Raw genomic sequence first — 13,119 nt, 5'->3', positions numbered from 1 at the left:
ACCGTAATGTTAGTTAATGTCAACACTAAGCATTGGCACAGCGTCAGCTGGCTTCTGTAGTATCAGGGCGTGTGCATGGGGATTTTTGTCATCCCCGTGAGCTGGCCCTGGAACGTGAAGCCCAGCCTGAAAACAATGTTCTTGCTCAGATGGGCTGACGTCACCGGGTGTTTTGTCAGCTGCTCTTCAAGGTACATAAGTCCCGTGGGCTTCTACCATGTCTTTATGCCGTTGGAACTCTGATTTGGAGAATGCCTCAAGAGTCCTTTTAGGGGGTGCCTGGGTGGCTCAGTCAATTAGCGTCTGCCTCCGGCTCAGGTCATGATCCCAGGGTCCTGGGATGGAGCCCCACATGAGGCTCCCTGCTCGGTGGGGAGCCTGCTTCTCCCTCTCCCTCTGCCTGTCGCTCCCCCCTGCTCATGCTTGCTCACTCTCTCTCTGTCAAATAAATAAAATCTTTTTTTTTTTTAAATAGCTCACTCTCAACGACCCTCACCCCTTTAATGTCAAACCTTACCTCTCCCCTCTCACCTCCTTGGACCCAGTGCTCCAGCAAAAGTGGACAGTGAATAGACCTACAGTTTTATTCCGCCTCAAAAAGAAACAAAATTCTGACACATGCTACAACATGGAAGAACCTTACAAACATTATGCTAAGTGAAATAAGCCTGTAACAGAAGGACAAGTACCGTATGATTCTCCTTATATAAGGTGTCAGATTCATGGAGACAGAAAGTAGCCTGGTGGCTGCCAGGGGCTGGGGGAGGGGGAAATGGGGAGTTAGTGTTTAATAGGTACAGAGTTTCAGTTTGGGAAGATGAAAAAGTTCTGGAGATGGGTTGTGATGATGGGTGCACAACAGTGTGAATGTACTTAATACCACTGAACTGTATAATTAAAAATGGTTAAAATGACAAAGTGATGTTATGTACATTACCACAGTGAAACTGAAAGGCAGTGAGTCTGTCCATCCACTCCAGCCACACCGCCTTGGCTCCCCTAAGTCCCACCATAGAGAATGCCAACCCTCCTATGTTCACTTGTTGGAGTTCACGTGTCGTCACTCTCCCCCTGCCTCATCCCTTCCAGGCCCTGCACTGAGCCCCTTTGCCAGGGGAATTACGGTGATTTAGGTGCCTGTTATACCTCTTCTGGAAGCAGTGGGCTTCCTGAGGGTAGCCGCTCCAGTGAACCCTCCCTTCCATATGTCCCACGCAGGCCCTTCACAAAGTCAAGCAGGTAAAGTGTCACTGTTTGACTCAGAAGCACCTGATTCTAGTATCCTGGCATCCATCTTTGAGCCACCACTGGCCTCTCAGAAATGAGCAGCAGCTGACGTGGATGCCCCCTGTGTGGGGCCTGGTCTAGACAGGCGGTCACCCCTCAGCCCACAGAGGGCCAGGCCTTGGCATCCTCTCCAGAGGATTAAGAGTTTCCCCCCCTTATTCAGCAGTGAAACTGGACACGTGCTCTCAGGTCCCTCAGATGTGCTCAGTGTGTTAGAAGACAGGCAGGCTCTTGGGGAGGCAGAAACACAGGGAAGGGGGTGCTCATGGGGCTTTGTAGGGGAGAAGATGGTGGCCCTGGGAAGGCTCTTGACTTGTTAGCTGAAGGAAAACTTGAGGATTGTTTGGCCTAATTTCATTTTTCAGGTAGAGAATGGAAGTCCAGAGGATGGGGAACAGTCCTAGTGGGGAAGACCCTATTCATCTATAAAGCAAAGGGGTGAGGGCTCTTTGTGTTCCAAGCTGATGTCAGAACACACCTGGAAGATGATGTGCACATCTGGGCCCTGCCCTTGCAGACTACAATGAACGAGCAGATGGCGGTGGCGGCGAGCCTTCTGGTTCTCTCATTAGGTCCAAGAACCTGAGATCTGTGTGAGGAAGCCTTGCCCTGTGAGAGCAGAGACGCTGCCTTCAGGGGATGGGGAGGCACAGTTCAAGCTCAGAAACAGGGTTCTGTTCTTGTGCGGTTCTCCCCTCTTTGGCTGGTGACAACTCCTGTGGGTGTCACCTGGCAGATCCCAGGTGAGGAAGTACATGCTGCTCATCTGTTATATCTCTGCTTCCTTCCTTTTGGCCTGCAGAATTTCAGAGGCAAGAAAGTGTCCGGTCCCAGCACAAAGGCATCCAATTATACGACACCCCTTATGAACCTGAGGGCCAAAGCGTCGACTCGGACTCCGAGAGCACAGTCAGCCCCCGACTGCGGGAGAGCAAGCTGCCCCAGGATGACGACAGGCCTGCCGACGAGTACGACCAGCCATGGGAGTGGAACCGGGTCACCATCCCAGCTCTGGCAGGTAAGGAGCCAGTGGCCCCCCTCAGAGGGGGCTGCTGACCCCACACTCCATACTCATCTTTGGTAAAGGGCGTACATGCACCGTCCCTCCTGCTCAGGTAAACCACAGGACTTCGTTTGATAATCCATTTGGGCTGGGCTGTCCTCTCCTCTAGTCCAGCTGGGCCCCTCAAAGATGATGAGGGTCCTGGAAGGAAGGGAGGCCAGGTCAGGCCAAGGGGAAATCCAGGGCTGGCCCCTAGGGCCTCAGTTCCAGTCTCCCTAGTCTTCACAGACAGCCCAGATGATCTCATTGTCTGACTCTGTCTTTGTCCTGTTGGTAATGCTCTAATTCACTGAAGCCTATTTCAGAAGGAATTTTCTTACAGACTAAAAGAAGACCAATCTGCAAAGCAGCTCGTGCTGGGCATGAGGGAGCCCAGTGCTTCCATCTAGCTGTACAGCTGTGATAGGCCTGCATGCACCCAGGGCCACCACGTCTCCTGTCCCAGCTCGGGCATGAAGCCATTCACGGAGCATAGGCATGGGCGCATCCTGACCTCAAGCTGGCTCTTGCCCTGGCCAAGAATGACTGAGGTGCCCCCCTCTGCCTTGCTCTGAGACTGGTTCTGCAGAATCTGGATATCTGTCCCAGCACTAAAACTCCTCTCACACAGCCTTTTGGAAAGCTGCCTGCCACATGTGTTAATAGGTCTTAAGCTGATGTGCACACCCTTTGATTCTAAGCCCAGCGTTTAGGATCCATGCCAGGGTTTTGATGGAAAACTCAGAAAAGGCATTGTTTATGATCATGAAAGGTGGGGAACAACCTGAATGTCTAGTAGACAGGGATTAGTTAAATGGAATACCATACAGCCACTAATAGGTGATGTTGACAAAGAGTTTATAATAACTGAGGAAAATGCTTCTGTTTAATGTTAAGAGGTGAAAAGCCCGGGGCGCCTGGGTGGCTCAGTTGGTTAAGCGACTGCCTTCAGCTCAGGTCATGATCCTGGAGTCCCAGGATCGAGTCCCACATCGGGCTCCCTGCTCAGCAGGGGGTCTGTTTCTCCCTCTGACCCTCTTCCCTCTCGTGCTCTGTCTCTCATTCTCTCTCTCAAATAAATAAATAAAATCTTAAAAAAAAAAAAAAGAGGTGAAAAGCCCGATGCAAAACTCAGATCTAAGAGTTAAGGCATATGAAAAAAGAGACATTGAATGACTCATTTAATTCTTGCCACATTGAAGGTCCAAAAGGGCGAGTTTTTCTTTTCTTTTTTTTAAGATTTTATTTATTTAGCGCACGCATGCAGGGGGGGCAGCATAGGGAGAGGGAGAGAGAGAATCCCAAGCAAGACTCCATGCTGAGTGCATAGAGCCTGACACGGGGCTCAATCCCATGACCCAGAGATCATGACCTGTGCTGAAATCAGGAGTCAGATGCTTAACCAACTGAGCCACCCAGGTCCATAGGGGAGTTTTTATTTTTAATTTAAGATTCATTTTTGCCTGAGGTCTCCCCTTTTCATGCACAATTAGACCTTTCCTTTCTAGCCCCCAGCAGTGAGGCCTCTGCCCTACCTCCATCCTGATCCCCTCAGTTGATGTTCCAGCCACATACTACTCACAGTTCCCTGGACGTAGTATGCAGTGTGCAAATCCCATTCCTTCTGCCTAAATGTCCTTCCCTGCCATGGCAAAAATCCTGTACCTCCTTCCAGACCCAGCTTAAATATTGTCATCTCTGTGAGCCCTCCCTGAGACACAGCCGTGTGTCCCAAGGGCTTTTTTACTGCCTCTCTGGGCCTGTTGAGCTTCTTGCACTCAACTCTGGTAGAACGTTTCTTTCATCATATGGTTAATTCTGTTAGATGCTGGTCTCTGCCTGCCAAGCTGTGAGCACCTGGCCAAGAGCCAGAGACAAACATTGTGTGGTTGAAGGTCAGGTTGCCCCTGTGCATTTTATAGCCTCCTGTCTTGCCCTGGCACAAGGGAATCCAAGGACTGCCCCTGTCCCCTGGCGTGGCTAATAAGGGGCTTTACTCCTCCTGGGCGTGAGAGGAGCTGGAATGGGGCCAGTGCCATCCAAGAGCTTACTCTTTGCAAACACCATTTTGATTAAAGGGCTCATGTGGCAGCTCTCCCAGACATCTAGAGCCCTTGGCATGAGATAGTGTGATGGGGCCTCACATTGGACTGACCACCTGCAGGTCAATCAAGGGTGATGTTACCTTTGATGCTCTAGTTTGGTCTGGTGCCATGCTGCTCAGAACGTGGTCCCTGGACCAACAGCGTTGCATCACCTACGAGCTGGTAGGAAATGCAGGGTCTCGGGCCCCACCCCAGACCTACGGAGTCAGTCTGTTTTAACGAGGCCCCCAGGTGATTCACATGCATGTTGAAGTGAAATGCACTTAACCTATAGGACCTTAACTGTTCAAAAGGCTCTCGGACCAGAACCTGCCCGCTTCTGCCCAAAGGGGGTTTTAGAACTCCTGTACATTCTTTACAAAGGATCACAAGGTCTCAGCTAGAACAGTCTCCTTGTAAGTTTCTGGGCCACAGATATCCATTCTGGACTTGGCTTCATGTCACTGTGTTGCTGTCACAGGTGTCATTGTAGATCTGCTTCTTAGGCTGCCTATAGAAGACAGACTCAGAATCAGGTCCCCGTCTGTGTCTCATCAAGTCACTTGGTTCTGTGTGGCCTGCTCCAAAGTATATACTGGCTGTCCTCTTCCCAAGAAGCTTTTGGTTTGGTTCTGGTTTCTGGGGCATAGAAGGAAGCTCTTTCACTCGGGCTGGAGGGATGCTGTAAGCACCAGTCTTTAGTCATGACCAGATGCCTCCCCATGTCTGTGGACAGAGCCTGTTGATGTAGTGTTAGTAGGCGAGGAGCACCCTTCGGTATCCTAGCCCAGAGTGAAAATGGAGTGAGAGGTGGATGGGCCACCTTCCAGGTAAGGAGGATGAGTTGAAACAGCACAGTTGGATAGCTCGAGTGCTGCCATGGACTCGTTTGTAAACCCAGAAGTGTGGCTGCCCGGGAATGAAGAACAATGTCCCACGTGCATCTGTAGTGTTTGTGCACATGCATGGCTATGTCCGTACGCATGTTCTTTGTCATTGGTGTTGTCAGGGAGCAAGGCAGCGCTTGGCTAGGCCCTGTCCTCCATGCAGTACCTGTTTGAAATGTGCCACATGGTTTTTCTAGACTTTCAGGAGCTCTCTGATAGGCCCTGGGGAGTCTGGGGTGCAGGATCTGTAGCTGGGGAGCATCTGTATGGGATAAAATTGGCTGGGCAAAATCATTACTCTCTTTCCACCCTTTGTGTTCTCTGGTTCTGCATTTTTAGCCTGGATGAGGGAACCTGGGCAGTGTTTTCAAATGTCCAAAGGGTGTGGATTTTGAGGGAGCCCCAAAGGGCAGAGCTGGGCCCACCAAGAAGGAGCCACAGGGATTTAGGATCCAGGTGAGCGGTAAGAATGTCATTTATACCCAGAAGTATATGAGCTTCCCCTCACTGGGAATTTGCAAGCAGAAGCTCAGTTGAGGCAGGATTGCTGGTGGAGGCTTTGCCCAGAAGTGTGGGGGTGGCCTGTCACCTCCAGGATTGCTTCCATGTTTCAGCACCCCACCATGCTGATCATAGACTGGGAGAAGGGAGAGCCTCTGAATTATCTCCATGATTCAGTTATTGCATTCATGGCAAGAGGCATTTCTCAAAGACGGGCTTTGGCATCTCCGTAGAAGTAACCCTTCCCAGCCAGTGGCTCCAGACCAGCCTTTATGGAAGTCAGACCCTTCCCAGCTCAGCCATACTCTGAGGCTCTGGGGGCTGCTGCCTCGGGAAGGCTTGATTATCACTCCCTGGTTGTCGTGAGAACAGCTATTGCATGGTGTGAGGTGGTTCTGGCTTCTTGGGAATGAAAGTCTTCCCACCTCCTAGAATTCTGTGGCCAGGTGAGTGAGAAATACCACAAGGTCTCCAAAAAGCCTTGGGCCTTCATTGCCTGCTCTTCCTCCAGGAAGCCGACTGTGGCCTTAGCCAGAACCTCCAGTCACCCAGCACTGGAGTCCCTTCCCACACACGTGGCCTCTGTTGATCCCAGCCCCCTGGTCAGGTTTCTGGCACCTCCGACTACCAGGAACAGGCAGGCTGCAGCTGGGCCATGCACGGAGAGGTGGTGTGGCTTCCATCAAGCTATCAGCCCCTTTCCCCCCTGGCAGAGACACCTGCCTTCAGAGCTGGTGGTTTTAGGTCCTGGCTTGCTTCGACTCACCCCCTGGGAATCTTTACAGCAACAAATTGCAAGGTGGCAGGTGGGTCTAGAAATGGCCTTCCTGCCTAGCCCTAAGCCCCCAGATGCAGCTCTGAGCCCACACAATGGCTCTTTGGAACTCTCTGCCCAGTAGTGGGGCAGGAAAAGCAGCCTTGGGTGATTCCACACTGTCTTGGGGAGGCATGGGTAGGTCTGGAGGGTCTAATCAGCCCTGGGCGTTGTGGCAGGGTCTGTGACATGGACAAAAGGAGCCTGCACAGGAGGTGGCCACACAGGGAAGAGCAGAGGAGCTAGGAGCATAACCTGGAGAAGCAGACATGGGCTCAGAGTGGCATGGGTTAGGTGTCTTCACATCTCTGAGGGGCCACTGGGAGGACAGGGATTGAACCTGTCGTAGGAACCTCGGTTTTCTCGCCTGGGAAATGTGCCCACTGCAGATGGTCCCAGTGAGGCTTAAGGGAACCGCATCACGAAAGTGCTGGCCATTGACTAAGTACTTTCTGTCTGCATTGTCTCATCAAATCCCACAGCAACCTGCTGGGAAATGAGTTTCCTCATTTTACTGATAAAAAAGACTGAGGTCCAAAGAGAAGGGGCCCATGGCTAATCAGCCACAGAGCCAAGATTTGAACTTGAGAAGTCCAACTCCAGATCCAAGCCCCAACCCTGGATGTCCAGGCTCCCTGCTGCTGTCAAACATGCTGCACAAAATATGGGTGGAGTCCATGGGAAATGTCACATGCCTTTCATTTGTACAGATTTGTACAGATTTCTCCCTCTGGGAGGCTACCTTACTGGGATGTGTGTGCCCACCTAGAATGGTTCCAGCAGAGGATCCAGGAGGAGCCTAAGTTCTGGAAGTTCACACCAGGATGGGGGGGTGACCATAGCCATCCCACGGTTAGTCATGCTCTGCCACTATTCAGCACAGGGAGGGGCTCCCACACCATGGCATCCCACTCCTCCTTGTCCAGCTAGGGAAACCGAGGCCCGGAGAGGTGAGGAGAACTGCCCGGGGACCTCATAGCAGAGCTAGTCAGGCCATACACAGAGGATAGATCAACGTTCCCTATTAATCCAATGAGTAAACAGCCACATCCTTAATGATTTGTAATTGCCTCTGAGAAGCAAATGATCAGAGTGCCCAGGCGGCAGGGCATCCTTGAAATCTTTCAAAGGAGCAAAGGCTTCTCATTTTTTCATTTTCCACTCACTGAAGATTCGTCTCCGTTGAAGCTACTTTTCAGGCAAGACCCTGGATTCAGCCAGCAACAGGTCTACCTCCCAGCAAAGATAGAAGACAGACCTATGACTCAATGCCAAACATAGTTATTTTGGGAATTTGTCCATCTTCCCCACTAGCCCCTCAGCGAGGTGCTCTGCCCTCGAAAGCCCTGGTCAGTGTGCGTGCCGGGAGTCCGTGGCGCAGTAGAAGGAGTCAGACAATCCTAAGTCCACGTGCCGGCTTCACCACTCACTAGCCGTGGGGCCGCAGACAGGCTGTTCCATCTCCCTGAGACTTCGTTTTCCCATCTATAAAAGGGGGATACTCACGACTCTTGTCACGCTGTATCTCCACAATGATCAAGGGAAAAGACCTGGATGAAAAGACTTTATAAGCCCTAAAGGGTCACACATGAGAGAATGGTTATTGGTGTTCAGGGAAGGCTTACTGTATTAAGTAAAATTTAATTTAATATGAAAACAGTACTCCCTGAAGAGGTACCTGGAAGGCACAGAGGCCCCACTTAGAGAGTTCATTCCTCATTGCGCCTGGCACCGAGCTGCATGGATGCCGTGGGAAGCAGTACTTACGTAGGGGGTCCTAGTCTCCGTTCCTGCAGTAGTTCTAACTGTGAGCCACCGAGTTCTCCCATTCTTTGTTCAGTCCTTCCCAAGGATTGGGCCACTGGTCCCTGGGTGTGAGAGGGTCCCCTCTGTCGCCCTCCCCATTCTAGCCATGGCACACTCGTGGATTGGTTGCTGGCCCAGAGCGAGTAGGGAAATCACCCAAAGGAAACATTAGATTGTTGGGTCCCACTCCTCAGAGTTCCTGATGCAGTAGATTCTGGGCATGAGGCATGAGAATTTGCATTTTTAACAGGGTCCCAAGCATTGCTGATGCTGCTGACCTGAGGACTTTACATTGAGCACCTACTGTGTACCTTGTACATGTTATGTGTTAGGTGTTAGGGTCAGGAGGTAGAGAGAGGGGATGTCACAGCTCAGCTCAGTGGTAGCAACACCACCTCCTCCAGGAAGCCCTTCCTGGACACGTGCAGTCCCTTCCCCATCCTCATCCCAGGTTGGGCTGGGACCCCTCTGTGCTCCTATCACACCCTGTATGGGGGGGGTGTTGGTTTATAATGGAACAGCCAGATACACACTAGCAGGGGAGATGCTAATGCTGTGTCAGTCCCCCCTTAGCCAGGCACCCTCTAGAGTTCTGACACCTTCCCAGCCTCATCAAGGAAAGCCGAAAGGGCAGAGAGAGGGCAAGGTCCTAGGTATGTCTATTTCCTAAACAATTGTGAGTCATCTCCAAAGCAGCTCAATTGGCTAATTTAAAATAATCCTATTAAGGTAAGGGGGGAAATGGGGAAAGGACAGGAAATTAACATTTAGTGAGCACCACTTGTGAAGTCCTGCAAGGTGGGTGTGGTTTCATTGTCATCACCCAGATGCCAGTACTCGGGCTCCAAGAGGATGAGCCCCTTGCCCACAGTCACCCAGCTAATGAGCCCAGGTCAGGCTGACTGCAAAATCTGGGCTCTTTCCACCGCTGCCTTGTCATCTCAAGTGAGGAAAGGGCAGGTCGGATCATTGCCTTTACCTTGTGCTGGTGCTGTGTGCCTTTGGTCACTGTGAAGGCAGAAGCAGTGGCACTCACCCCGTGCTGACCTCGTGACTTGTCACTGTCAAACGCACATGCTGTGGAGCGGGGAGCGCTGATGTTCTGCGCACCAGACACTTTCTCTGGGCTTGCTGTTCCCACCGAGCCCCATGACTCATCCTCGTGCCCTCAGAACAAACAGGCTCAGCCTCTGCGGGAGGTTCCTCAGGGGGTCTTAGACCTGCTACCATCACCTGGCGCACCCAGACCCCCCTGCCCTCCCCACTGGCCCCAGTGGGGCTCCTGTGATGCTTCCTGTCTCTTGCACAGCTTCCCAGAATGCCTTGGGTCTGCGAGGAAATAACAATTTTGTTTGTATGGGGAGCTTTTTGCTATGTAATGAGTAACAGTTGTAATTAATGTTTAACACATACGAACAGCAGGTCTGCAGAGAAAAGGGGGGTTTAAGTGACTACGAAGAGAACCGGGATCACTCGCTTCCTTTGGCTAATATGTTACTGAGGGACAGGTTTTTCCAGTCGGTTTTTCTACTTGACATGTGGATGAATTCATTTAGTAGCCCCCCCCTCAAAAAAAAGAAGAAAAGAGAAAGAAAAACACTAGTGTTTAATAGCTTTGGTTTGTCTACTAATTATGTTGATAGATAGAAATGTTCCTTCTAGTGCCTTTGTCTCCTGTATGGAAAAAAACACAAAGATTTGATAGAATCTTTGCTGTTCTGTTTGGCAGGGCAGAAATCTTCATGTGGATAGAGATTGGTTAAGCTCTGTGAGGTCAGAGACTCTGCCTGCCTAGTTCACCCCTGGGCCTGTACCTAGATCCGTGTCTGGCACATAATGAACATGCAGATATGTGTTAAATCATTGAGTAAATCCTGTCTCAGGAAAACCAACCCCATGATTTCTTCAGGACACTAGAATACCTAGGTAATGATGCAGCCTACTCACACAGGGAGGGGTAGTTTATTTTCATATCATTCTTTCATGCCATACACCTGTCTTCTCTCCAGAGGAAGCTGAGGGACCTGCAGCTGGAGGGGCATTTTTTGCACAGCTCTTAACTGCCACAGTTGCCACCTCTGGTCTGAATTCCTAGGAAGAAGCTGCGAGTACGTCCCCGCCTGTCTGAGGATTGGCCCAGGCGTCCAGATGCCGTGTTGTAGGTGGAGAGAGTGGTGTGCTAGCGGGTGGCATGCAGCCCCCTGAGAGCCATCCACCTGGCTTGTCCCCTCTGGTCGCTCTTCCTTTCCCTCGCTGCCCTCTGCAGAGGGACGGCAGCAGAAACCTATGCACAGCTTGGCTGGGGCTTTGGGGCTCCTGGATGGGGAGACGCTTTTCCACAGATGCCCACCGTGCAGGTCCTCTGAGGCTTGTGGATGGGGGAAGAGTCTAGCCCTAGGATTCTAAGTGATTGTCTGTGGGTGTCTGTAGGTGTAAGCATCGGGAAACACGCTGCATCAGATGTGAGCAGGCATTCTCCACCTGACAGGTGAGCCCGGCCCAGAACTAGCAGAGTACACATGAACTCAGATGCCAGAGCCACAGGATCTGTATTTAAAGCCTTGTGCTGCCATTTACTAACAGGGTGACCTGGGGCAAATTGCCTCTGTTTCCTCGTCTTAAAATGAGGTGGAAATTGATCTGAGAGTCGGGACAGTGAGTGCTCAGTAGACACCGGCTTTTGGTACCACTGTCGTTGTGAACTACTGTTTTTTGACAACATATTGCACTACAGACAGGATTTGTGCTGAACTTGTTAAAGGCCTCTGGGAGGCAGAAGACTTGGGTTGAAGTCCAAGTTCAAATCTAGCTGTTGACTTGGGGCAAATCAGTCCCATTTCCAGCCCTCTGATTCTCATCTGTAAAATGAATTATGATAATAAAGATGGCTTGCTTCAGCAGCTGTAAAGGTCTCTGCATCTGGGTCATTTCACAATTTTCATCAGGATTTATCCTTCAATTTCCCATAGCGGAGCAGCAGCCCTTGGGGTGGGGTCTTTGTACCAGACAGTGGTGCCTGTTTCCTATGGTGGGTGCAGAATAAGAGGATGAAGACACACACCACCCCGCCCCGGCCTTGTTCCAGGGCCTCCTTCCCCAGCCCAGGCTTGGGTGTACATGCATGGACGCTGTTCCTGGAATCCAGATGGTGTTCCTGGAACCCCAGCGGCATCCCGGTGCCTGCCTCACAGCCTGTCCAATGCCCTGCTTCTCGGGGAGTCACCGCTGCCTCCTTTCACAATGAAGACTTCTGTTCTCGGCACTGCCCACGAGATATGGCAGCGTGGTGCCCTGGGGCTTGCATGCGTCTGGGAGGTGAACACAGAGGCCTCTTGTTGGCAGTCCTGGAACACAGACCAAACATTTGCTGAGCCGCCTGTTGTCTTACAATACCTGGAGGTGCAGCTCTCACACACGGGACGGGTGGGGGGAGGCGGAGAGTGAGGCCTGCTTTTGAACTGGAAGGGAAAGGGGCCTCACCTCTCTGGGCTTGTTTCTCCATCTGTAAAATGGGAATTCTAATATTGATCTTGCATTGAGGAGCAGATGAGGTAACTCAGAATGTATGTTTAGAAAGTCGAAGCAGCAAAGCCGTTGTCATGGGAACAGTTTCAGTCAGTTGCAGGTGTTTGAACATTATCTTGAAAGTCTGTGGTGTTTCCAAAGACTCCGGGGATCACGTGGTCCACCCCAGCTTCCCAGACCACTGCACTGTCTCCCTCCTTGCTCCCCTTGGGGGCTCACAACTGCCTAGGCAGCAGCCCCTTATGTGCCCCTCCACCCCTGCCCTCCCTACTCCCTTCCACACACACACACACACACACACACACACACACACACAGACGGAGGCATCAGTGCCGAGGACTGTGCAGAAGGGGTGCCTTTGGCAACTTCATTTTGTTCTCTGTGCCCTTGTGTTCTCAGAGTATAGGGCATGCCCCTCCTGTGAGCCCCATGTGGTTTGCAAAGGCGCCCCATATTCATTTCTGCCTCACCTGCAAAAGGCCCAAAGAAGCCTCTTCAGTGGGCTGAGAGCTCCTTGCATGCGTCCTGCTTTCAGTTGTCTAATCCTTCTTGCCTCTGCTTAAAGGACCCTGTCCTGTGGGGATAACTGGTGGGTCAGAGACTCCAGGCCAGCCAGAAAGCTGCAGCCACTGAGCTTGGAACACATCACAGGTCTCACCTGGGGCCCAAAGCCCCTGGGCCCCCTTTGCTCCTTTCCAGCTGGCTTTGAATGGGCCCTGTCCTCTGGGGCCACCATCCACACCCTTGGTCAGCTGGGTGGACTGAAGGATGTTTGCCAGGTCGCTGACTTCTTTCCCTGCCCCACCCCCGGCGAAGGTATTCCTAGGGTACCCCCCACCCCCAGGTGAGAGGAGGCCTTCCAGGGCTTAAATCCCAAAGCAGAAGGGGAGCAGGTAGGGGCTGAGACTGGCTGCCTGATGTGGCAGGCCGCTCCTATCAGCTTGGGCAGGTTACTTGACTGCATCAGGCCTTGTTTGTAAAACCTGGACAAATTGCCCTGACGTCTCCTAGGCTTGCTGTGGGGGTCAGAGGAGAATGTCCCATCAGGTCTCATGGATGCCTCCCCGTGCACAGGAAGCATTCGGTAAATGTTAAGCCATCTACAAAATGTTTTAAAATAATTTGAAGAGATTGGGGCGCCTGGGTGGCTCAGTTGGTTAAGCGACTGCCTTC

General features: G+C 51.7%; 1 protein-coding gene across 1 annotated transcript in view; it reads left to right on the top strand.

The window, feature by feature from the left end:
• The window catches only part of SHB (SH2 domain containing adaptor protein B), a 135,322-nt gene that overhangs the window by 85,128 nt on the left and 37,075 nt on the right, over positions 1 to 13,119 (top strand). Inside the window, exon 3 of the mRNA XM_081803223.1 lies at positions 2,090 to 2,305. Coding sequence (XP_081659349.1) covers positions 2,090 to 2,305 — 216 coding nt within the window. The remainder of the gene's footprint in view (positions 1 to 2,089; positions 2,306 to 13,119) is intronic.

Source organism: Leptonychotes weddellii, chromosome 14 (assembly GCF_054177405.1).
Source record: "Leptonychotes weddellii isolate Sample4059 chromosome 14, ASM5417740v2, whole genome shotgun sequence".
NCBI lineage: Eukaryota > Metazoa > Chordata > Mammalia > Carnivora > Phocidae > Leptonychotes > Leptonychotes weddellii.
The sequence above is the reverse complement of the archived record's forward strand: the minus strand, read 5'-3'. Positions and strand labels throughout refer to the sequence as shown.